Genomic DNA, 27,128 nt, shown 5'->3' with positions numbered 1-27,128 from the left:
TATATATATATATATATATATATCTGTGCTTTCTGCCCGCCTCTGCCTGGGCCACACCATACTCCTCACTTGCACCGCCTATGTCTGTCTCGTGACCCCTTCTGCCCTTGGTGTAGGACTACCCCTGATGCCATGGAGCATTTCCTGCTTCAATGCCCACGCTTCCACTCTCAACATACTGCATTATGCTCTCGGCTCTCTGCCCTGGCCATCATAACACTAGACATGCCCACCCACCCTCCTGACGGTCTCAAGCGTCCACCCCTCCTGGCAACCTGCTTGTCCTTCACCTTACTTGTGCCTTCTTGAGGAAGACCGGCCAACTACACGCCTGTGATACCCACACAGGACTACCCCAGGGCTCATAAGAATCCATAGATCTTCATGGCCTCTTTTGGATCTTATGAGTCCTGGGATAGTCCTGTGTGGTTATCACAGGTAGCTAGCTGGCCTTGCTTAAGAAGGCACAAGTAAGGCGAAGGACAGCAGGTTGCCAGGAGGAGTGGACGCCTGAGGCCGCCAGGAGGGTGTGCAGGTCCATTGTTGTGATGGCCAGGGCAGAGAGCCGGGAGCGTAGTGCAGTATGTTGAGTGGAAGCGTGGGCACTGAAGCAGGAAATGTTCCATGGCCTCAGGGGTAGTCCTACACCAAGGACAGAAGGGGTCACGAGACAGACGTAGGCGGTGCAAATGAGCACTGAGTGTGGTGTGGCCCAGGCAGAGGCGGGCGATGGCTGATGTGCCTTGCGCTCCTTCCCGTGACTGACTGACTGTTTGAATCTTGTAATGGCGCTCATCCTCCCCCTGCTGATGGACCCCCCCATCCCTCACCCCCTTACTACCTGCAACCCGTGCACCATCTATTAGAAGCTAAGCTCCCTAATCAATTCCTCCAGCTCACTCATTGAACCCATATATCCTTATACTGTAGAATCCTTGTTTCCTATGCAGAAAAGCAAACACAAGATGGTAAGTGTTTCAATACAATTATGGATATAAAGAAATAAAAAATGAAAAAGAACATTCTGTTTACTTTATAGTCTGTCAGAGATCCATTGGTGTTATGTTGGTACTTAGTAGATCCAAATTTGGAGAAAGGATGAGAGTGTGTGCTTTACTGGGAGAGAGAGAAAATGTGGAGAGAAGCATGTAGTGCAGGGCTGCGTGGCCGCTTGTCATCTTTGCCGCTTCCATCACTTTCTTCCTCATAGCTACTGGTCTCACTGTCATTTTCTGGCAAATATTCCTCATCTGAGTCACTAATGAGGCCTTCTGATTTGAGTTTCATTGTCATCAGAATTCTGTAATTCATCTAATAGATTCAGGTCACCCTCAGAATCACTCAAGGATGACAGTGACGATGCTATTAAGCGACACTGGTCAGTAACACACTGCCCGCCAGCCACCACCCCTCCCCTCAGGTCTCACGATCCCCTCTTCCCCAAGCCAACATACCCAATGTCCTTGAAAACAAAAGGTGCCAGTTAGTCGTTTTGTCACTGATTCATAAAAAAACACAAACTGAGTAGATGAAGCTGTATTGGAGTAATGGTATCCACATTTACTTAATCAGTTCGGTAGCCAAAATTTCATATGATGTACTATGGTATGTCATCGGTAGCGAAGGGGTTAACGATAGCCCAGAGGTTTTCAGTAGGGTTTATTTCCAGGCCAATCTTCAATGAAGGGTATCTGACAATCCTGCAGTCACTGGACAACAGCCCTAGCATTGTTAGGTGTTTCGCTGTCCTGTTGAAAGACTCTGGCCGAACACAGCTCAAAACACACTAGTAAATGGTCATTCAACAGTTCGTAATAGACATTTGCATCAAACCTTATGTTTTTGGGAAGCACTACCAACTCGCCAAGGCCATGATCAGAAAAACAGCCCCATACCATTAAATAATCAGGGTGCTTTACTGTTGTTTCAAAGTATCATCGGTTGAATGGATCACTACCGAGGCATCGATAAACTCAGGAATTTCTTTTGCACATCACATTAAATGTTGCCTCTTCTGACCATAACAGACCTAACCTGTCATTTGCAGTCCACTGAGCATAATTGCGAGCAAAGTTAACACATTCACTTTCTGGGTCTTATGGAGAAAAGGTTTCCTTGTGCACTTTTAGTTGGTATAACCCAGCTCATGGAGATGCTGTGACACAGTTTGCACAAAAAACACCCTGGAAGGCACCACTGTTCTCCTTTATTTTTCTAGCGGTGATCGATCCAGTATTCTCTACTATACATTTGAGTATGGGTGTCGCCCTTTTGGAATCTTCTTTGGCTTCCCAGAGTGATGTTTGGTAAGTGGGAACTCTTCACTGCCTCTCTCCCTGAATCAGCGCACAAACTTTTTTGCACGCGTTGGTCCAGCACCTGTTATCTCACAAATTTCCTTAAATGTGTGACCAGCAACCTTTAAACTAATTATATGAGCGACTGTTTTACATGCTAAATCCTTCGGTTTTTGCATAATGAGGGCTAAAAACACATATAGGCACTCGTCAAAAAAAGGGGATCTTCTGGAGTGGAGTGTCACAAACAACCTCTCACTTGGAGTGCTCACAGCATACTGAGGGATTGCCGTGGGCTCTTGAATGTCCTTGAGGCATCCCGTGATAGCTGTATGTGGTCACAAAGATCTGACAAAACATGGTTGACCCCAAAAAACGCTATTCTTTTTTCGTCAAAAGTTTGTGACCACTCAGGGCTGTGGTTGCAAACTTTTGACAAGTACTGTACTACAAATGTAAGACTGATCTTGATCTTATGCTACAGGTGCTTGAGATAATTCCAAAGTCTGGCCTTTGTTTCGGCAGCTCCTGTAGAGAACAAACAAAAAACAAGCAGAAAAAAAAGCTTAATATCCTGTTCACTAATTATCCCTACTTCTAGCGGTAATGAGTTTTGATGGGCGGTGGCTGCAGCATGGGTGGCAATGAGATTGTGGTGCATTTGTTTACATGCTGGTGATTGGTTGATGATCAGATACACAAGGCCGGACAACAGAAAATGAGCGAGTGGACATAATTCATAATGATTGGAAAATCAAAATGTCAAATAATGAGGTATTGAATAGCTAAGGAAACCTGTATGGATTTTATCCTGTAGTTTTTATGGATCTAAACTTCACTTTAATGATATTACTGTTTCCATTTTATGACCTTTGAAAGTGAGCATCAATTTTTGTTTGATCTTACTCTTGCAGTCCATGGGTCTGAGTGGGCCTGTGTTACAAGGGGTTTTGAAAAAAGGCTACAAGGTTCCCACTCCAATCCAGCGTAAGGTGAGTAGCCTACATTAAGTATCATATTCCCTTTAGATGTTCACCTGGTGGTTTGATTGTTGTTTATTTTGTTACCTCAGTTACATAATGTTTGATTAATTAGTAATTTTATTGAAGTTCAAATCAAAGAAGTATAAAAACATGAGAAAATGTGAGAAGCTGCAGGAGGCCATCAGGGCTGCATGGGCCTGGCCTAGTATGAACACACCTAACTATTACCACTTATCATCCCCATCCATATATCTGTCTTAGCCTTATAAAGCTTCCTATTGACTTAGCACTAACAACCTGATTACTGAATCCATTCCATTCATCAACCACTCTATTAGAGAACCATTTTCTTCCCATCTTTTTCTTAAACCAAAATTTTTTAACTTAAAACATTACTCCTGGTTCCATCCTGGCTAATGTTCTTAAAAACTTTACTTATATCCCCTTTGTCATGTCCCCTATACCACATGAAAATTTCTATCAAGTCCCCTCTTAACTTTTCTGTGTAACGAATGCAAATTTAATGAGATTGCTTTACTCCTCAGACAGTACCATTAATCTTGGAGGGAAAAGATGTGGTGGCTATGGCAAGAACAGGAAGTGGAAAAACTGCTTGCTTCCTCATTCCTCTGTTTGAAAGACTGCAAACCCATTCAGCCAAGACTGGAGCACGTGCCCTTATACTTTCACCAACAAGGGAACTTGCTCTCCAGGTATGTTACGACAAGTCAGTGGTTATAATGTGAGAATGATTCTGGATGTGTGTTCATAGAATTACAGGATGTATTTATTTATTTATTTATTTATTTATTTATTTAGAGAGAGAGAGAGAGAGAGAGAGAGATGGTGTTAAAATGCAATAATTAATATTAGCATATATTAGAGGCTTAAGATAACTCACTCTTCTTATTGGCAGACTTTGAGATTTACAAAGGAGATGGGGCGGTTTACTGGTCTGAGGGCGGCAGTGGTGCTTGGTGGGGACAGTCTGGAGGGACAGTTTGCTGCCATGCACGACAATCCAGACATCATCATTGCTACTCCTGGACGGTATACTTTATCCACCTAGAGTTGCAGATTACCTTGCTTGTATATTTGAATTATTTTACTAATTTTTTGGTTTTCATGTTAGATTTTATTGTTTTGCTTTGCTTATACCAACAAAATACAGAGGAGTTTCTAGCCCTCTCACTCCATCCCTTTTACGACATGCAGGGAATGCAGTGGCAATATTCTCAGGTTCTGCTTCAGGGATGTAGTAAGGTGGTCTATGAAATTGTCCCTTCTCACCAGGGGCTGGCAGAGCTAAAAGTGTGAATGATGTGTGTATCAGTGTGTGATGCTCTTTCTGGGCCACCCTTTATGGACTTGCTGGCTTGGTATACAGAGTTGTTCATTTTATCATATCTTGACTATTTACATGGTTAATGTGGTATATATTTTTGGCTGCCAGCTGCTTGAATACACATATGAGTAGCATATATATATTATATTAAAGAAATTTTGTCTTTCAGCTCCATATTACTTTTACATGTTTCTTTGTGTTTATTTGATACAATATCAATATGTTTATGAAGTTTGTTCTATTGACATTATTTATTCTATATGCTTCTTGCAACCATTCTCTATTATTATGTGTAGTATGTGTATTTTGATTATCTTTTGTAGGTGTCTGTAGGTGCTGCCTTTCATCCTCTATTTACTACAACCATGTATTGTTTTTGCAATTTTGCTATTCAATACAACCTTATGTTATTTTTACTGTATTTATCTTTGAAATTATCCTATACATGTCCCTCCTGTTTTGTTACTGTGGTATCATTACTGTTTGTATAACTGGTGTAAGTTAAACATGAACTTGAATGCAATAATGCATTGATTGCTTGATCTAAATCAATATGTAACAAAGGAGAGCTATGGGTGATAATCATTCAAGAAGTTTTCACTATATTCTTAGTGTTAAGATGATTGTACCTTATCATTCATTAACAAGACAGGTTGTATCTCCAGATTGATGCATGTGTGTGTAGAAATGAACCTCAAGCTCTCAAGTGTGGAGTATGTGGTGTATGATGAAGCTGACCGGCTCTTTGAGATGGGCTTTGAGGAACAACTTACAGAGATCCAGAAGCGACTGCCTGAAACACGAAACTCTTCTGTTCTCGGCAACACTTCCAAAGATGCTAGTGGAGTTTGCTCGAGCTGGCTTGACTGATCCTGTCCTCATAAGGTTAGCAAAGGATTAATTTAACAGTTTTATTTGTTTTCTGTATGTGTTCATCTAAAGATTGACATGATTAAGCTTTTAGTGTTATTTCTTTTCTTTGTGTTTGTTGATCTAAAATAGTGGTTCCCAAATGGGATCAGGGTCACTGTGGGTGGGGCCAAGTAACAGAATGTAGGGGCCATAATCAATGGATATGTATATATTAAACCAAAGAAGTTTAGTGGGTAGGAACAAATAATTCAGTACAAATGGCTAGACTGTATAGACAACAAAGTTTGCTGTATAAAGATACCCACTGATGTGCTAGGCCCATATGAAGATGAAAGCATCAGCCAAAGCCAGAGAATAAGTGTTTTGAAACCTCTCTTGATTGAATTTGAGTCATAGGAAGTATGTGTTTGTCATGTTCCTTTTGTGGGAGAATAAATGTTTTCAACTTTTATGTCTTGTCTCATCATAGGAAAACATTGGAGAGAGAGAGAGAGAGAGAGAGAGAGAGAGAGAGAGAGAGAGAGAGAGAGAGAGAGAGAGAGAGAGAGAGTGAGTTACTTCTTTTGAATTTCCCATAACATGTAGGAAAGAACAGTTATGAATCTTGATAATAAAATAAGTGACTTTGTCTATATTTTTCAGGCTTGACACTGAGCATGTACTGTCAGAAAACCTCAAGATGGGTTTCTTCAAGTGTAACACAGAAGATAAGCTAGGTCTCCTATACCATCTTCTACAACATATTATCAGTGACCAGGAGCAGACAGTGATCTTTGCTGCAACCAAACACCATGTAGAGTACTTGCATTTGGTAAGCTTCTTCCAATAGAAGCTGGTATTGATCACCAGAAACTGATGACTGTGTGCCTGTTATCTCTTGTATTTTCTATTTGTGATCTGTTTTGAGTTTCAGTGCTTTAGTGTAGACATGACTGTACAACAGAATATTGCTATACTACTACTGTCAGTGGAAGCAAATGTGAATACAAGTGAAGTGTTTATACAAGATTTTGTAATATATTCCAGTTTATTTCATATAGTATGAATAAATTATATGATGAAGACTGTTTACCTATATTAAACTGTTAAGCAAGGGAAGCAAAAATTTTATATGTTTAGAGGGATAAATTGTAAATTGGCAAAAATAATAAGTGCATCAGAAGTTTGAGTTGTGATGAGGGGTGAATAAATAATGTGGCAATTTTTGGAACAGGCCCTGGACCTGGCCCACATTCCCAACACATACTGCTACTCATCTCTGGACCCAACTGCAAGGAAGATCAACATTGCCAAATTTCAGACAAAAAAGGTATGCTTAATTTTATCATTACTTTCTTGTTATAAGTGTAATCTGAATTTATCTTTGGCATTTCTTTCAAGTCTCTTACACCCTAAAAAATTTGTTGAGTATGTACTGTAGTACTTTAAGATTAAAATTATCATAATATTGTGTATACAGAATATATTTTCCTATACTTTATGGTGCAGTACAACAAACTGAAATTGAAGAAACCTGAGCACATATCACATTATTATTGATACTGAGTTTTATGTAGGCTGATGAAACTTTGTTGAATTTCTCATCAGATCACAGTCACAGAAAACATGCAAGTGATGTCCTCCTTTGTGTTTTAGGTGCGCTGTTTCCTGGTGACAGATGTTGCTGCTAGAGGGATTGACATTCCCATGCTGGATAATGTGATTAATTTTAACTTCCCTGCTAAGCCAAAACTCTTTGTGCACAGAGTTGGTAAGTTATGAAGTATTAGCATAGGAATACCTCTTTCTGAATAATTTCTGTAATGTTAATTTTGTGATATACAATGGTACCTTGGAGTACGAACGCTTTTGAGTACGAACAACTTGGATTACGAACAAAAATTTTTTAAATTTTTTTTTGCATTGGAGGATGAACTTTGCTTTGGAGTGCGAACAATAACAACCGCGGTCAACAGATTGCGCGCAGCACTGTGCTGACTGCATGCTGGGGCACCACGCTGCCTTAGTGCCTCAGGAGTGTTGTTTGCAGTTGTTTGGTTGTTGTTTTGTAGTGCCTGGGATAATAATATTAAGTGTTTTTAGTTACTAAGATCATTGCCTAGTGTAGCAGCACACATGGTCACAAGACATACAGACAGACATATGGAAGACTCTAGAAGATCCGAGGGGAAGAGAGAGTATCCAGCTGATGAATTAAAAGCCTTTACCCCTATAGCCCATCAGGCACGATTGTGGCTCTTACGATAGAGCATTTCAGGCATGATCTTGATGCTTTTCAGAAGCCGAGCTCCTTTATGCTGCACAGTTTGTTTATACTTGAGGCTATCTGTCATATATCGAGGCCTGTCATTGGTCGATTGTTTTCAAGATGGTGGACACTTAGCCAATCATGTATCAGCTCTTACAAGGATATGTTTGTGTAGGTGTGAGGGCGCCAAGTGTGAGGATGGTGAGAACACTTGTCAGTATGCTGTATTTTATCATTTTTTATGTATTTCTTGGTGAGATATAAGATATACATGTATTTTCATGGATAAGTAAGCAGTTCAGAAACATATTATGATGCATGACAATATTGGAATTGTTATTGGTTTAGATAAGAGTGCGTAGTGCTGGCTTGATGGAGTCAGCTGAGGAGGATGTGTTGAGGTTCATGGTCAAGACGGCCCCTGACCACGACGGCCCCTCCTGACGGCCCCATGTTTACCACGGCGGTCTCAGTTTCTTTTTTTCCCGTAAGATGGTTTCAAATTATACCTTTTAATAGAGCATCTTATACTAAGACAGATTGTATTAATAAATCAGTCGCTCCCCACTCCCCCATCCCTCCCCATCCTTCCTCACCCAGTGATAGGTACTATACCACGTAGTACTGTACATGAGTGCTTTTAACCCTTTCAGGGCGTAAATAGGTTTTTGGGTCATGTCTGTGAGATGCAAATTTGGCCGAAAAATCAAGGTTTGTAAAAATGGAAAAAATCAATATTCTCATGCATAATAGAGTGTTACGCATCTACTGTAAAAAATTTAGGTCTCTACTCACCCTGGAAAGTGGTGCAATAATGATGGGAAGTTGGCTTTCTGGTGGTACGTTGTGCGCTGCTCCAGAATGTGCTAGGGTAATTATTTTTCACACCTGTGCATACATTATTCTCACACAAATAATATAAAATACGTTTTCAGAGTGTTTTCTTGATGTACATACTTTTATTATCAAATTCAACATAAAATACTGGCTTTCTTCACAATAGAACACAACAAAATGAGTTTTTTTTTGGAGAACAAGAAATGAAATGACTGCAGTTTTCACTAAATGTACCCAAACCAACATAAATACTTGCTTTCTTTGCAATAAAACAACAAAAAGTTTTTGAGAACAAGAAATAAAGTAACTTCATCACTGCTGAATTTCAGTGTAGTATCTTCAGCACAGGTAAAAAGTACTACAGTGTCTTGCCTGTCTACCAACTAATAGACAGAGAGGGAGTGGTAATCCCTCATGCATCCACCTACACACAGTGGTACGTCACATTCGGCACACTTCCACTTTGTACGCACTCTTGCCTTGCGATGACGCTTTGTGTTAGTGCATACAAAGCACTGCAGGATACCTTTCTTTCCTGTGGCAGTCATAGGTATCTCGATCAAGTAATGCCTGGACATATACTCCCTACACTCCAGACGATCTGGTCTGTGTCCAAGACCAGAAGCTGGGCGTCCATGGTAGGCTGACGTAGATGCCCCATATTTTTCCAGCATTCATGCACAAAATCTTTCAGGGGCATCTTTTCACCAGTTTTCATCAGGTAGAAGTTGTAGGCATTCAGCACTGAGATGTCAATCAAGTGAAAGAAGAGTTTTTATACCACTTGACATTTTTCCTTAGACATTCCACATTTCCTTCTGTTTTTTTGGCATGCACAAGTACCTCGGGCAATGTCGGGAAATTCTGGCATCCCCTTCCTTTTTGGGCCCACTGTGCCACAAGAACCAGTCCCATTGTCATGAAGAAACTTGCAAAGGATGGGACTGGTGTACCATCTGTCAGTGTAAAGCAGGTGGTTCTTGTTCAGATAATTATCCAGGAGCGCCTTCACTACTGCACCTGACATTCCCAGGGGGTCGTTTGGGGGTATATTGTCTGTGGTTGCTCCTGTGTAGACCAGAATTTTCATCACAACATCCGTCTCTCAATCACACAGCACAAATAGTTTTATCCCAAAACGGTGAGCCTTACTTTTTATGTACTGTCTTAATGAAAGCCAGCCTCTAAAAAGTACCAGGCTCTCACCAATCACAAGTCGCTGAAATATTTGGTGAAGTTCACATTCATCATTGTGAAGAGCTCTCAAATTTTGCAGAGTGAATCATTCTTGTCCAGGGTGGTGTTGTCAGCAAAATGAATGAACTGCAGTAACAGCTTTTTTTTTTTTTTTTTTTTTTTCTTTTCTTTTCTTTTATCTTTTTTTTTTACGTAGGGAAGAGGGCCAGCCAAGGGCAAAAAAAAGAAAGTTAGAAAAAAGCCCACTTGAGCGCTGATACCTATCCCGTGACATATATCTTGGAAAGACAGGAAAGAAGGTCATGCTGTCTTTCTTCCATTAGTCATGAATAGCATGCTTTTTCACAAGAGGCATCATCAGTGTGAGAGCCAGAAATATGTGCAATTCTTGGGATGTTGTGTCTCTCCACCTCCTAGCTCTTGAGAAGGGTGACAAGTTTGTGAAACCACCACAATATGCAAAATACTTATTAGTTTCATGAACAATCAGATCTATGACAGCATCGTCCACAAACAGCTTGAACAAATCTAGGATATTGGAGTCATCTGTGATGCCACTAGCGTCAGAAATTCCACTCGATGCATTATCAAAATCATACACATTTGGAATAAAATCATCACCATCTGTCCACGTGAATGCAGGCTGTTGTGGTCGCGTGTGGCGGAGGGCAGGCAAGAGGCGTCGTCTAGCACGCTGGGCATCACACGTGGGAGGAGGAGGAGGAGGAGGAGGAGGACAGTGGTGGTGGGCTGGGAGGCTGAGAAGAAATGTCAGATGACTCCTTGTCTGGCTCAGAATATGAGTCTTCACTTTCAGTACTGGACGCATCAAGTGCTACCTCATCAATGTCTTCCTCCTCATCAGAATATTCATCTCCAGATGCTGTAACCATGACAATAGCATCTGGTGTGGTCACAACTGTGGGCCTTCTACAATCTACGCCGCACTGCGGGTGTAGCAGGCAGCTGGCAAGGTGGGGGCCACGAGAGGTGGGGGTCGAGAACTATCCATCACTCTTGACAAACATGGACTGAGGGTCCTCTACAATCCTCCTCCTTTGTTTCAGGACGCTAACCATATAAGGTTATGTAAACAATAGCGAGAGGAAGTCATGAGCGAGGATACGCATGCCCACATATGGTAATATATGAAATATGCAATATACTACCAATAAACGAATAATATCTGATATATCTGCTCTCTAACAACAAGATTTGATCATTACTCTTGTTATTTCTGTAAATAAATGCACAAATAGCCACTAGTGATGTCGTAAAATAATAATGATTGTGAAAAAAGGGGCATCTGATATTCTACTGTGTGGATGCCATTGTGACTATATTTTTCTTAACATGCAACTGATGGCGCATCCCATGAGTCGAGGAGGATGAGAGAATGTCATCTGGCCACTAGCAGCAGCCAGGAGGCACGCGGTTTAATTCTAAGACTCGTCAAATATGGGACCACGATCGTGGACAGGAGGCATTTCCCTCAAAGCCATGATCATGGTCCGGAGCACTGAAAGGGTTAATCACCGCAATAATGTTATCGTGTAATGTTTATCAGTAAGTTGCATACTTGTTGATACAATCTGTCTTAAATGTAAGATTGCAAAACATAATATTAACACATTCGGTATGTAGCCAAGTGGCACCTCTGGCTGCTGAAGCAAGCCAGCAACAGTCGTCGTCACCTCATAAACAACACAATGGAGTATTGCGCGCCTCTCAGAAATTTTAAAATCATATTACGGGTAAACAAAACCTTAAAATGCATTTGTGTATATAACATTTTCTGCTTAGAAATGCATGTTCTCTTACCTCTTTTAACATTTACAGAAAGTTGTGTTACACCCTGGATACATATACCGTATTTTACGGCTTACAAGAAGCACTTTTTTCATAAAAAATACCCTGAAAAATACTAGTGCATCTTCCAAGATGAATATTGTATTGTAAGGCAGCATCCAACCTCAAGTGAGCTTGGACACTTGACAGATAGCGACCTGGATTTGTATGTTGAGTCATTACATTATGATGTTATCTTAAGTACCATTTAATTTAGCCTTTTATATTATGTAAACTCAGTACTTAGATGTTACAAGTATTTACAATACCATAATCCTTCCTGCAGTTACTAGCGTGTGGAGAAAACGGGCCGCTCCCTCGTCTCATTGCAACACACACATACATGCACATGAACGCACACACATCATGCCAGGTGCCTTTATACCTTTATTAATAGAACATCCAAGTGGCTTACTCATTCAAGCAAGAGTCAAAACTCCACATGTGAATTGTATTCAAAATGAAATAAATACAAACTGCAGCACTGACGTGTTCGGTTTCAGCGATCGGACAAGTGATTCCGTAATGTAAACAACAGATCCAAAACATGCCATCGCCCGCCACTAAAACAAGAAGAGATGGACTGTTTCACTGTGTATATGTATTTACCTATGGTGTTTTTATTTACATAGTTTTAAATTTGTGGTGAGTGCTCCAGCAAATTTCTAATGAGTGGTGAAACAATAGTGTCTTGCAGACTCCTTGCCTCTGATTGTTTTTTGTGTTCAGTGGTCGGGTATATGGTGAATGTGTTCTTGTATGAGAATGACTTTTTTTTCTCAGAAATTTCTTTCAAATATTAGGGTGCGTCTTCCAAGATGCAGTGTCTTGCAAGCCATAAAATACGGTATGCACTATATGCGCAAGGTACAGTACACCGGTGTACCAATACGTTATTGTTTTTAACGCTCCATACTACAAAACACTATCTCAGGAACGCTGAGTTGCCATCTGCGGTTAACATGTTAACGTAATGAAAGAAATAAGAGGACAATAACCTAAAATTTGGTACTGGGTCGTCATGGTAAACACGAGGCTGTCGGGGAGGGCCATCGTGGTCAGGGGCCGTCTTGACCAGGAAACGTTGACGCTTGTGTCTGACCGCGAAGAAGTTGAATTTTCATATTACAATTTGCTTACTTCCCTGATTAATTTTCCATAATGAATGCAGTATATCAAAGGAAAAAAAACTTATTGGCTTATATAAGAATGTGCGTTGCTGGCTTGATGGAGTCACATGGGGATGTGGTGACGCGTGTTTCTGACCACAAGAAGTTGAATTTTCATTATATTACGTTTTGTTTACTTTCCTGCTTTATTTTCCTATCTTTTACAGTTATAGCATAATAGTAGTAGTGAATATAGTAATAGTATTAAAAAAGTAAGAAATTAGGTGGAAAATAGAATTTTTTTTGTCTTGGGAGGTGGTTTGGAATGAATTATAATTACTTCCATAAGAATACATGTATTTTGATACTTTGGAGTAAGAAAAAAATTTTGAACGGATTAAGTTTGTATTCCAAGGCACCACTGTATAGTTTACTACTCATAATGTGAAACCTTTTAATGGACTAAGGTTGTCAAATAATATGAGGCATCTCGTTACTTTGAAATATTGGTCAGTATGGATAGTGGGAGTGCAGGATACACAAAGTGTTGAGCCCCATTGCTGCCTACCACCAATGTACTACCACTACCCTTGCCAGCCATACCCAGTGATGACCTAATTGTCCCCACACAATTAAATCTTAATGACTTTCTGTTGGATTTAGTGAACTTATGCTGCTCATAATGGTCTAGATTTTGCTAAATGAGGTTTGTTTGACAAATCTAAAATGCCATATTGAGGAATGAAGTAATATTTGTGATGGGTATGTCATGCTCAGGATGCTTTTAGTTTTTTCTGCTCTTTTTTCTACCTTGGATAATTATAACAATACATTATTGCTCCATTGGTCTGGAATTCAGCAAGGTGTCATTTTTTAAGATATAAAACATCTTTCAATTGTTTCTGTTTGGTATTACAATGCATGTATCTTGTCATCCTACGTTTGATGAGTCCCCAGGATGTGAGGGATAAAAATGTAAAGCCAAAGGTAGATGTGCATTGTGCTTTATAGTCAGCACCAAATGGAATACAAACTCCTGGTCCTCCTTGTGCCACTTAGTAGAAAATAGTAGTCTATTTGTTTCAGTTTGAAAAATGAATATATGACAACTTAGCTCACACCCTCACACATTGACAGCTGATTTGACGGATCTAGTGTTTGATTTGACATCAGATAACAAAGTGATTTACTGAGTGATGATCAAGGATTTATGGCTGCCCGTAATGTTGTATGTACTTGAAAGATTTTGTTGTTCCTCATTGTTGCATAATGTGTGGCAGACATGTGAGCCCATTTGATATACAATCACTATTCGATTTACGACGTACGCGAGATACGACCACCTGTACTTACGACCACATCCAGCAGATCAGCAGATGCCTATTATGAGTTTGCTGTATTGTGCGTTTGGCAACGCAGCATGCATAAGATAGGTGTGGCAGCGCCCAGCATCGCGTACGACAGTTACGGCAGCACAGCATCTCACAGACTCACACTCACAGCATCCTACCACTTCACTTGTTGACTAGATACCGTTGCGGATATAGTAGTATCATCCTAAATTAAAGGTCAGGGTGGGGTCAGGTACCTGACCGCACCTGTTTACAGCGTTGCCATGTTTCCCCCAGAGGTTGCTATGACTCCTCCAACTCCTCCCTTTTTTTCCTCCTCCCCCATCTGTCTCTCACTGCCTCCATCCCCTCCTCTCTCTCTCTCTCTCTCTCTCTCTCTCTCTCTCTCTCTCTCTCTCTCTCTCTCTCTCTCTCTCTCTCTCTCTCTCTCTCTCTCTCTCTCTCTCTCTCTCTCTCTCTCTCTCTCTCTCTCTCTCTCTCTCTCTCTCTCTCTCTCCTTCCTGGATGTTGCTTTTCACGGTAGAGTCTGCCAATACAGTAATCGCCCGCGTATCCGGATCGCCACTATCTGGAATAGCATCTTTATAAGTAGATGTAAATATATTTGTGTGTGTGTGTATATATATATATATATATATATATATATATATATATATATATATATATATATATATATATATATACAGGCAACCCCCCTTTATGAAGGGGTTACATTCCTGAAAACCCCTTCGTTAAGCGAATTTTCGTTAAGCGAACCAATTATAACAAGTTTAGCCCCTGACTTGAGCTTCCATTGAGAGTAAACAAAGTGAGAGTGCATCATAGTACAGTAAAAGGTTTAATGTAAGTAAAAATTATGAAGTTAAACATTTAAGCAGTTTAATTTAAGATTAACTCATTATAATGTACACTAATGTATGTATGTAAGTAACTTTATAAGGTTGATGATCTTAAATTTATGAAGGGAGGGAGAGTGGAGCGTGAAATACGCTAGCTGGCAACCTGTGGAATGTAAACAAAGGGCACATCATTGTACCGCATACAAAACTTATGTACCGCATTTCCACTTTATCCATTGCAGAGTCACGAGTTCAGGTGGTTCTTTTAGCTTGCAAGGAAGATATGATCTTACCAGCCTTCTTAATAGAGTCTGCTGACTTGAAAATGGTAGACTGTAGATGGAGTCAAGCCATGGTGGGAAGCAATGCTATTAGTTTTCTCGCCTCTCTCATGTCTGTGAATAATATCCAGCTTCACTTCGAGAGTAAGAGACTTCCTGGTCTTCTTAGGAATGCTAGGCGACATTGCAGGGCGTTTTGGTGGCATGTAGAGTGAGGGAAGACAAGCTGCTGCTGACACTGTTATTGTTTTGAACATGGGGAGTGAGTGGTGCGCGTTTTGTCCACGAGAGACGCTGGTGTGTTCAAAAGCCTGTTGGCTTGCGTGATACGGCAGGGCTTTCAAACTTGGAAAAAATTACCTGGATAAAATTTCGTTAAAGCGAGTTTGGTGTTTGTTAAACGAGCAGATGGTAGTAAAATTAAACCTTCGTTGTAGCAAAACTTCGTTGTGTGAACCTTCGTTAAGCAGGGGTTGCCTGTATATTGTTCCAGCCTAGCAGTGAAAAGTGGTTGAGTTGTTTGTTTACATTTCTCTGTGAGATGCTCTAAGGCAGAATTTTCAAGTATCAAATGGCCAAGATGAGCTGCTCTGTCGTTTATGAGTTTATTTTTTTGATAATTAAATAACCTTTCCATCAGGAAGCCATTTTTAGATGTCTTGTGTGATTGTGTCATAGCCTGACTCATGCCCTACACAGTACTTGATCACGAGTCAAGTAGGGAGGTGTGTCATTGAGCTCTCTAATTTTTACCTGACAGGTATAAGTTGACGAGAATTAGAATGAGAAACATCAAGAAGAGAAGACAACTAGAAACAAACAAACAAATGTATCGTTGTGAGACCGCTGGACTTTCTTTTCTATTCTGGCCTCCCCTCTCCCCTCTGTCATGTGTGTTATCTCCCCCTCCAAGACACTCATCTCACCCCATGCCTCACTGCCAGGCTTCTCCACCATCTCTCTATATCATAAGACTGTTATAATCTCTTTCAAACACTTTTTTTTTTTTCTTAGTGCCTTCATCATCACAACTTTACATGACATAGCTCTCACAATAACAGTTACAAAAAATTATGTTGAGACAGAGGTAGAAAGCTGTACCAGACAAACAATAAATACATCACTATCATTATCTCACTTCAACACACTAATAATGACTCAGGTAGTGTCCAGTTCAGCAGTGAAACAGCAGATTGCCATGACGCTGCTGATGGCACCTTCCCAACCCTCACATTTTCTAGAAAAGCAGGCATCTAATATGTTATCATTTTATCATTCTCCAGGAAGTAATTATTGTATACTACAATCATTTAATGTGCTTTCATTCATTGTTTTCTTACCCATTTGGGTTATGTACATGTTTTTTCTCAATTTATAAGGGGTTGGGAGAGGAAATTCCGCGTGTCCGGATATTTTGTGTATCCGTCATGGCCTTGGCTGCTATAATCCGGATACACGAGTGATTACTGTATTAAAATTTAGACTTTATTTCCACACCACCCAATGGCGTAAAAGTCTTTTCTTTCTTTAATCTACCATATTGATATATTATCAACTAAGCAACTGAAAACAATGCTGTGTAGAAAGATAAATGTTATTGTACCTATACAGTAGCTCACACTTAAAATGGATGAGAAATATAGATCTTAAAATAAACATACATATATTTTGAGTGCATACGTATATCCGATTTATGACCGTTTTGACTTATGCCCGGATGGTTGTAACCGATCTAGGTCGTAACTCGGATGGTGTCTGTAGTTCAAGTTGCTTAAGATTGGGAAAACAAATCATAAAATTGGCCATGCTACAGGCATACCTGAAAAAAGAGTGAATGTGTTGGTGAAAAAATGGCATAGTGGGGGATGCAAGAGTGTTCCTCTCCACAAACATAGAGGTGGACCAGCAAAAAAAAAAAAAAGTGTCTGACAATACTTTAAATGTCATAAAGTGGGAGTTGAACAAAAATCATTCCATTACAGCAAAACAATTAAAGGAACAGAACCCTCTCCTACTAAGAAATGTATCAGTTTGTATTAGTCAGAGAAATATGCAGAAAAAATTAGACTACCGAAAACTGATGGCTGGTAAAAACCTTTTGTAGGTGAAAAATAAAGCAAGGTGAGATGTGTTTTTGCTAGGAGCCATAAAGACTAGGACCTTGTGGAGTGGAGAAAGGTGGTCTGGACTGATGAAGCTACTTTCTCCATTAGTGATAATGAAGGAACCTGCACTTTACCGTAAAGAACATTATGCACCCTTCCTGCCTCATGGTGTGGAGAGTGTTTGCTTTTGGCTGCTTGGCTGACCTTGTCAACAGAACCGTTTATTTGAACATCCTTAACGATAATTTAGCAGACTTTCTTAGTTACTGGTGCTAAGATCTTGCAGCAAGACAAAGAGCTGTGTCACACTGCTAAAATTGTGAAGGAATGGCTCTGTAGCTGTTGACATATATTTCAGACTGGCATGCTCAGAGTCCTGATATATCACTAATAGAAAACCTCATGGGAATAGTGAAAGTAAAACTACAACAGGAAGACACCTCTACCATCCCAAAACTTGAGGTAGCCTTTTCGTAAGGTGTAGTCAGAGATTGCCCAGTCTACTGCAGAAAACTTAGCAGATTTCATCCTTTATAGGCTCAGATCAATTCTGAAGATGAAGGAATTCCCCATCAACAAATAAAAGAAACCATGATGAGTTCTGTATATCATCTTCCTGTTTCACTATTATCCAGGTTGTGAGCAAACCATACAACTTCAGCTAACTACCATTATTTACATGTAGTTCGTGTTTTGATTGACACTGACTGTACTTATTGATTACACTTTCTTTATGTAGATATATTAATGAGGAAATCTCATAAAAATTTGCATACTCTTGGACATGTTTTTTTGGAAGCATTACTCTCAATAATATGTATTTACTGCTCACAAGGATGACTGAAAATATTATCTATCTCTATATCATACTGATGTGAATTAATAGTGATTTAATGATTTTGGGATACTTTTCTGCTCTATATTATTTGAAAATGGCATCAATGAATGTGAATTGTGTTGAATTTGTGTGGTATAGTTTGCAAGTGTTGATTTGATTGTGATTTACAGGTAGAGTGGCCCGAGCTGGCAGAAGTGGTGTTGCTTACTCCTTTGTGGCCCCTGATGAAGCTGCATACCTGATGGACCTACACTTGTTTCTCTCTAAAGATCTGAGGTGAGATTTCCTTTAGAATTTTGAATACATGCACAGTGGTACCTTGAGATATGAGTTTAATTTGTTCCATGATGGGGCTTGTATCTCAAAATTTTTTTTCCCATTGAAATGCATTGAAATGCCATTGATTCATTCCAGTCTCCCCAAAAGAACATCTCAATTTTTTTTACTTGTTTTTAAGTAGGAACAGGTATTTACAAATAATAATTAGCTATTGTATAGAAACATAATTAAACATAACAGAAGAGAATAGATAAAGTATTCTTATAAAGTATAATTATTTTGGAGGGGTGCATTCCATGGGACATTACTGCATCCCCACCCTCACTTGTGTCTGTCAATCAGCTGGAGTGTACAAATATAGCCACCCACAGAAGACTGGCTACTCTAATAAACACAAGAGCTCATTGATGACCCTGTAATCATTATCATAGAATAAATAAAGTTTTAAGTAGGAAAGAGAGAGAGAGAGAGAGAGAGAGAGAGAGAGAGAGAGAGAGAGAGAGAGAGAGAGAGAGAGGGATGGGGATAGAGGCCTCACTGCCGCAGCCATAGAGGTTTGTTTACATTGTTCGCCATCTCCTTGATAAGCTTCGGTGGAGTAGGTTGGCAGAGATGGGAGAAATTTGTTTCGCCTTTTCAGTTACATACACATGCATACTTTATCAATGCATAAAAATATATAAAATAAAAGAAAAAGTTTATTTTGTGTTTTTACCTTGGAGACACATTTTTAGCTAATGATGGTGAATGGCAGAGGAGGAAAAAAGGGATGCAGGTACCATTCACACGTAAACATTAAACATAAATTAAAACTGCACTTTCTTTAATCCTTAAAATCCGGGGAGCTGACTTACTTTCCATCTGCTACAGCGAGGAAAAATCACATCTGTTGAAAATGCTTAAAGACTTTTTTCTTATAAAAGCATGTTTCTCTTTGTTATTCTGAGTACAAAGATGTAGTTTTCAACATGTTATGACCTCTGAGAGCAAAGTTATTGCATATCAAAAACTTCTCCCCAAACCCGTGGCAGAACCCTCTGCTGAGAAATACCGCCCCCCAAGCTCCGATAACACAGCACGCGTGCTCTCTCTCTCTCTCTCTCTCTCTCTCTCTCTCTCTCTCTCTCTCTCTCTCTCTCTCTCTCTCTCTCTCTCTCTCTCTCTCTCTCTCTCTCTCTCTCTCTCTCTCTCTCTCTCTTTTTTTTATTGATACAGTTTGTTACAAGTTAGGGAGTTTTTTACAGGTTAAAGGGAGTATGGTGAGTACTCCCTATCTTAAAACCTAACCCTAGAAATATTTGTAACATTGAAATAAACTCTAAAATACAAGAACACTTACACACTAAGGACAAAGAAGACAAAAAAGAAATAATGAGGTTCACATGTAGCGTGTCACTGTCACTGTCTCTTCACTGAGCCACTGATGCACCAACACCTTAAATTTCTGGACACTCCACTCAGCAACACAAGGGTCGTCCGGGCACATGTCCGAGGCCAGAAACCTATTCCACCACCGCATGTACGTCTGCACGAATTGCCTTTGGTGGTGGGATGTGTTGGAACGTGGCACAGCTAGAGCCACGGGTGCGACCGTCACCGCTCTGGTTGACAGCTCAGGACGTCTGTATTGCTGTCGGAGCGGCAAGAGGTGTGGGACGCACTCCTGTGCTTTATAGAGCACCGTGAGGTCTGCCACGTTGCGGCGGTGTTGAAGAGAGTGCAGACTGGGCACCTGCTCCTGCTGATCGTCCCAGATTATTCGCTCCGCTCTCCGCTGTACCTTGTCGAGGAGTGCCAGGTGTGAGGAGGCTGCCCCGCCCCAAGCAAGGCAGGAGTATTCCAGCGAAGAGCGGACCTGGCTCTTGTACAGGAGCTCACGTCCCCTGGCGTCTAGGAGCCAGGAGATTCTCCTGAGGGAGGCCAACTTCCTTGCTGCTGTTCTGGCAAGCTGCATGATGTGTGCCCTGAAGGTCAGCTTACTGTCATAAGAGACTCCCAGGATCTTCATCTCTTCTTGTGGCGCCAGCGTCGTCCCCCAAACAGGAGACGAATCTCACTGCTTCCTCTGGTCACCACAAGCAGCTGTGTCTTTTCAGCAGCGAATTTCACCTGCCATCTGTTCCCCCACTCCTCGATGCGGTGAAGGATGGTGTTGAGGATGTGGTGACGGCTTCCTCCCCAGGGTTGAAGGCCAATGACATGGTGATGTCATCAGCATACGCCCTGGCGGCTGGGGACGAGGTTCCAGGTCATTTATATATACATTCCACAGCAACGGCCCCAACACGCTGCCTTGTGGTACTCCTGCTGTTACGTGGTGTGGGGATGATTGTTGCCCGTTGTGCACCACCTGCATATGCCGCCCCTGCAGGTAGTCGCGCAGTAGCTGGAGCAGAGCACCGTCCACACCAACTGCGTGTAGCCTCTCCAGCAGGGCAGGATGATACACGCAGTCAAAAGCACCGGCAATATCCAGCGCCAGAACAGCCGTTGGTTTCCCTTGATCCAGGGCGTTGCTCCACTCGCTGGTCAGGAGCAAGTTGAGGTCTGCGGCTCTCTCTCTCTCTCTCTCTCTCTCTCTCTCTCTCTCTCTCTCTCTCTCTCTCTCTCTCTCTCTCTCTCTCTCTCTCTCTCTCTCTCTCTCTCTCTCTCTCTCTCTCTCTCTCTCTTTCGGCATTTGAATTTGACATAAAAGTAGGAACTTTTGCACTTTCATGTCTTGAAAATGCAAACTCAGATATATGAAATGATGTGCAAAACAGAAAAAAAAGGAACCACATATTACAAGTATTGTAGATTTCTATAATAATTGGAATCAGGCAACTCTTATTAGCAATAGGAGTCACATGACTCGACCGACAAGCACAGTCCTGTAGAGGCAACCATGGGTGACACACACCAGCTCATTCCTCGAGGGGAGTATGTGAGGTTTATGAACGTCGCTGTGAGGGTTGGTCTCTGTCTCCCAAATCACTATCAGAATCACTATTGGAGTTTTCACTTACTTCTGTCTCAATAGAAAAATCACTGTCTTCATTTTCATCACTATCCTCAATGTCACTACCGAGTAACACTGACTTAACATCACTCGGAGTACCGTTTCCTCCGTCCGGGTCATGGGGGTTGCGAGATGTCGCCTCAAAATGGGAAAAGATGACCTATTGTGTGGGAACATATGTCTCAAGGCTCGAGGAGGCAAGTGAGAAAAGTAATAACATTACTCGCCACCATCTTGATTCCATCTACTGTCTCTACTATTTTCAAGTCAGTAGACTCTATTAAGAAGGCTGGTGAGACTGTATCTTCCTTGCAAGCTAAAAGAACCACCTGAACTCATGACTCTCCAATGGATAAAATGGAAAGCCTTGTGGAAATGTGGTACATAAGTTTTGTATGTGATACAATGATGTGCCCTTTGTTTACATTTCACAGGTTGCCGGTTAGTGTCTTTCCCGTTTCACTCTCCCTCCCTTCATAAATTTAAGATCATTAACATTATAAAGTTACATACATACATACATTAGTGTACATTATAATGACTTAAATTAAACTGCCTAAATGTTTAACTTCATAATTTTTACTTTCATTAAACCTTTCACTGTACTATGATGCACTCTCCCTTTGTTTACTTTCAATGGAAGTTCAAGTCAGGGCTTAAACTTGTTATAAGCGGTTTGCTTTACGAAGTTTCGCTTAATGAAGGTTTTTTTTAGGAACGTAACCCCTTTGTTAAGCGGGGATTGCCTGTACCTCCACTTGCCCCAGGACCAGTAGTGAGGGGGATAGATTCAAACGTTTAGCGCAGTAAAATCATGATTCCCTGAACGATCCCTGCCTCTCCGCACGCGACGCTACAATCTTCCCAAAATGATCATCATACTTTAAGGGTTAAACAAACAAAGGAAAGTAAATAGTGTGAAAATGATGAAAGAACAATTATAGTGCACGAGATTTAAGAGAAACACGATGATACTAACTCAGCTAAGGCTGAATCGATGCGCCGAGCTGCTGACTTGTGGCAACATCCCCAAGTATGACTTTTAACTCAAAATTTTCTTTGTATCTCAGAACAAAAAATGGACCAAATCATAGCGTGTATCTCAAAAAAACTTGTATCTCAGGTAGCTTGTATCTCAAGGTACAACTGTAGTCTTTCTCTGAGAATGTTAAATTATATCAGAGTGAGAGAGAGAGAGAGAGAGAGAGAGAGAGAGAGAGAGAGAGAGAGAGAGAGAGAGAGATGACGGGGTAGGTAGGAGGGAGTGAGGATGAAGTACGTAATGATGTTTTACAGGAACAGCAAACATGTATGACAAATATTTTGTCCTTAGATTGCACATACAAGGTCTCCAAAGCTTCCATGCTGTAAAATGTAATTACATGCACACACACAGCATCATAGTTTTTGAAGGGAACAGGTATATTTGCCCAAAAAAGAACGGCTTGTTATTTGCAAATGTTTTGAGTAAGTGAAGCCTATCCTTTGCTTTGATGTTTGAATGAGGATCCATAAAATAATTATGTATTGTTTGATTTCAGAATAGCACCCCACCCTCCTGACTTGAATAAAAAGGAGGACTGGAACTACATGTATGGCAGTATCCCTCAAACTATCCTTGATGATGAACTGGAAGAGATAATGCATTTGCACAACACATCATTAGAACTGGTGAGAGCACATCAGAGTTATTGTTTGCTATTTCACTTGAATACCAAACTGGGCTTTAAACCTTTTATTGACATATTCTAATGATGAAGGAGATTTAGAATAGATTTCAGATGATGGAAGATTCGGATAACTTTTCAGTAAAGTATAGCTAGAAAACAAGTTCAATTAAACTAAGGTTTTGAAAGTTTAAAATTAGAGAAAGTGAGGAATGTATGCCTCCAGGCATGACACTATAAAATCTGTTAGCACTCAGCACACAGTATAGTTATTCCAAAGAAAATCAGAGTGATAACATATCAGGTCCTTCCAGTTAGCACAAACAAAATACACTTTTGGGAACTCTGAGGAAGCATTACGAGTAGAATGATATGACAAGATACAGATATGAAGTTGTGATCAGAGGAACCCAACAGAGAAGATAGAGTGACAGCAAAAGTGAATTCCTTGTCACAGAAAAATTTTTAAGCTGGAGATGTGGAACAGCTCTTGGCAGAGGGAGTGTTTCTCATAAGCTGCTAGAATGGGGTGGATGGATGTTTAGGAACAGATTAATCCATTTTACATTGATTCCCTTGGAGAAAATAATTTACATTTCAAAACATTTAGGATTTTGAATGGCATTAAGGAAGGAATTAAGTTGGAGAATCAAGGTTCCACTGCATTAGGTAAATCTTTAAAAATAATGTATCAATTCAGCCACTACCTAATGTAATATCATATTTTCCTCTAGATTGAAGTGATGCCAGTTTGATGACACATGATCATACAATGGCTTCCCCAATAGTGTAATTATAATCTCTTTATGCATCATCCAAGAAAAAAAATGTTACAATATTCTTAGATTATAACTGTGCAAAGAGCTGTATGAGAATCATTGGCTTGCATAACAAAAAGAACCTAAAACTTTTTACTCTATGAATAATTTTTATTTGTTTTTTTCTTATAGAGAAAGCTAAAAGACAGTATTGCTGGGGCATACAAGCAATACACAAAATGCCGTCCAGCACCAAGTAGTGAGAGTGTGAAGCGTATGAAGGAGAATGAACGACTGTGTGTGATCGGCTATCATCCCTTGCTGGTGGATGCAGCTTCTGATACGGAGGAGCAACGGCTGGCCATGCTCCATTCCCTTAAAAATCTTCAGCCCAAAGGAGTAAGTAATTGACATTTTATAATTAATTTTAAAGATATTATATAGGTATAGCATGGATTAATATTTTCTTATAGCATATTATATTTGATTACACCTCATATTTTATTGTTGTTATCAATGAATTGAGAAATGGAGAGGAAATGTGTTCTTTAATTCTTTCATTCAAATTTAGATATATATATTGGAGGTTGTCATGGACGCAGATGGGCAGATGGCTCGTTGGGCTGAGTACTTTGAGCAGCTGTTCACAGTGGATCCTTCAAGTGGACAGCTCCAAACTGCAGGGTTACAGATGCTGGATGCTGATCCACCCATTGATGATGGCAAAGTTGAGGGATGGAAAGGCAGCTGGCATCTGTAACATCAATGTGGAGCTGTTCAAAGGGGGGTGAGGCCATGATCCATGGATTGCATGCTATCTTGACTGCTGTATGGCATTCAGGTACCATTCCCTCTGACAGGAAAAAGGGGTTGGTCATCCCTATCTGGAAGGGGAAAGGGGACAGTCAGGACTGCAACAACTACCATGTTATAACACTGCTCAGGTGCTTGCCCATTTGCTGTTGATTTGTATCTGCAGTCACTTGCTGAAACACCAGAGACCTGAACAGTCTAGGTTCACACCTGGTAAGTCAACAACTGACCAGATCCTAATGCTTCATGTACTGTTGGAGCGCTGACGTGAGTTTCAACAAGGGATGCTTGCAGCCTATGTCAATCTCAAGAAGGCATTTGATTCAGTGCATTGAGAGACACTTTGGGATCTTCTGCATCTCTGTGGGATTCCTGCAAGGATTATTGGTCTATTAACTGGTCTGTACTCCAGGACTGTGAGTGGTGTGAAGTGTGGAGGGGGCATGTCCAGCTTCTTTTCTGTGAATATGGGAGTGAGGCAGGGATGCATGCTTGCTCCATCACTTTCCAACACTTGCATGGACTGGGTACTAGGCAGAGTTATAGATCAAAGTCATTGTGGAGCATCTGTCAGCAATACTGAGATTAGAGATTTTGTTTTTGCCAGTGATGCAGTAATCTTTGCTGAGTCACTGGAGTTTCTAGTAATGGCTCTGGAGGCACTGCACAAGGAGGTTAAGCCCTTGGGACTCCAAGTTTCCTGGCCCAAGACCAAGGTTCAGGTATTTAAAGGCTTACTGGATGAAATGGTACAGTCCGTCCATGTGTGTGGCGAGGACATTGAGGTCTCGGAAAACTTCACATGCCTTGGTAATATAGTGCGTAGCGACGGTGGGTAGAGCCAGGAAGTTGTATGGTAGATTGGCCTGGCCCATGGTGTTATGGACTTGCTCTACACAAGTATTTGGTGTTGTCGGTACTTGTGCAGATGGACGAAGATTCGGATCTTCAAGTTGCAGATGATCCCTGTCTTACTCTACGATTGTGAGACATGGAGGCTGAACAACGATCTGAAGAGGCAAATTCATATCTTTGGTACTAGAAGCCTTCACAGGATCATGGGGTACCGCTGGTATGACTGTGTCAAATCAGCGATTGCTCCGTGAGACTGATTCGAGGGTAATTGGCAGCATAATCCGTGAATGCCAATTGCGACCATATGGGCATGTGGCACACTACCCGGAAACTGATCTTGCATATCAGGTTGTCTCGTAAAGGGATAACCAAGCATGGAGGAGGCCAAGGGGATGTCCACAGAACTCATGGCTGTGGCAAGTCGATGCCTCCTAAAAAATAGTTCGTTGTGTGAATTTTCGTTAAGTGAACCAATTATAACAAGTTTGATCCCTGACTTGAACTTCTGTTGAGAATAAACAAAGCAAGATTTCATCATAGTACAGTAAAAGGTTTAATGAAAGTAAAAATTATGAAGTTAAACATTTAAGCAGTTTAATTTAAGACTAAGTCATTATAATGTACACTAATGTATGTATGTAGGTAACTTTATAATGTTGATGATCTTAAATTAATGAAGGGAGGGAGAGTGGAGTGGGAAAAACGCTAACCGGCAACCTGTGAAATGTAAACAAATGGCACACCATTGTACTGCACACAAAACTTATGTACCACTTTTCCACAAGGCTTTCCATTTCATTCATTGCAGAGTCACGAGTTTGGGTGGTTCTTTTAGCTTGCAAGGAAGATACAGTCTCACCAGCCTTCTTGATAGAGTCTGCTGACTTGAAAATAGTAGAGACACTAGATGGAGTCAAGCCATGGTGGTGAGCAATGCTATTAGTTTTCTCGCCTCTCTCGTGTCTGTGAATAATATCCAGCTTCACTTTGTGAGTAAGAGACTTCCTGGTCTTCTTAGCAATGCTAGGCAACATTGCAGGGCTGGTTGTAGGCCATTTTGGTGGCATGTTGAGCGAGGGAAGATGAGCTGCTGCTTGACGCTGTTATTGTTTTGAACTAAGAGTGGGGAAGGGTATGGGAGTGAGTGGTACGTGTTTTGTCCACGAGAGGCTCTGGTGTATTCAAAAGCCTGTCGGCTTGCGTGATACAGTGGGACTTTTAAACTTAGAAAAAATTACTTGGATAAAATTTCGTTAAAGCGAGTTTGGTGTTTGTTATTCTGGAGTGATGAGGCAGCTTTCACTATTACTGGGGCACAGTCATCACGAGTTTACTGCAAGCCAGGCAGTGATCCCTTGGATCCTAAGTACACCTCCAAGTTGGTGAAGCATTCAGCATCACTTATGGTTTGGGGCTGCTTTTCATACTATAGTGTTGGTAATTTAGTTATTCTTCCTGATAATGTTAAAGTGAACCAGCACAACTATATAGAGCTTTTGATTGGTGTCTTGTTCAATCCCTTTGAAAAAACACAAGCCAAGCATTCTGCTCCTTCACATGCTGCTAAATCTGTTAAGCAGCGGCTGACTGACTGCGAGGTTCCCTT

General features: G+C 40.8%; 1 protein-coding gene across 1 annotated transcript in view; it reads left to right on the top strand.

Moving 5' to 3' along the window:
• LOC123519944 (ATP-dependent RNA helicase DDX54-like) overlaps positions 1-27,128 on the top strand; it is a 50,862-nt gene that overhangs the window by 11,536 nt on the left and 12,198 nt on the right. Inside the window, 11 exon segments of the mRNA XM_045281670.1 lie at positions 3,212-3,289; positions 3,826-3,993; positions 4,197-4,330; positions 5,291-5,419; positions 5,421-5,510; positions 6,141-6,309; positions 6,712-6,807; positions 7,134-7,248; positions 18,323-18,428; positions 22,971-23,100; positions 24,047-24,253. Coding sequence (XP_045137605.1) covers positions 3,212-3,289; positions 3,826-3,993; positions 4,197-4,330; positions 5,291-5,419; positions 5,421-5,510; positions 6,141-6,309; positions 6,712-6,807; positions 7,134-7,248; positions 18,323-18,428; positions 22,971-23,100; positions 24,047-24,253 — 1,422 coding nt within the window.

This window comes from Portunus trituberculatus, chromosome 46 (assembly GCF_017591435.1).
Source record: "Portunus trituberculatus isolate SZX2019 chromosome 46, ASM1759143v1, whole genome shotgun sequence".
NCBI lineage: Eukaryota > Metazoa > Arthropoda > Malacostraca > Decapoda > Portunidae > Portunus > Portunus trituberculatus.
The sequence above is the reverse complement of the archived record's forward strand: the minus strand, read 5'-3'. Positions and strand labels throughout refer to the sequence as shown.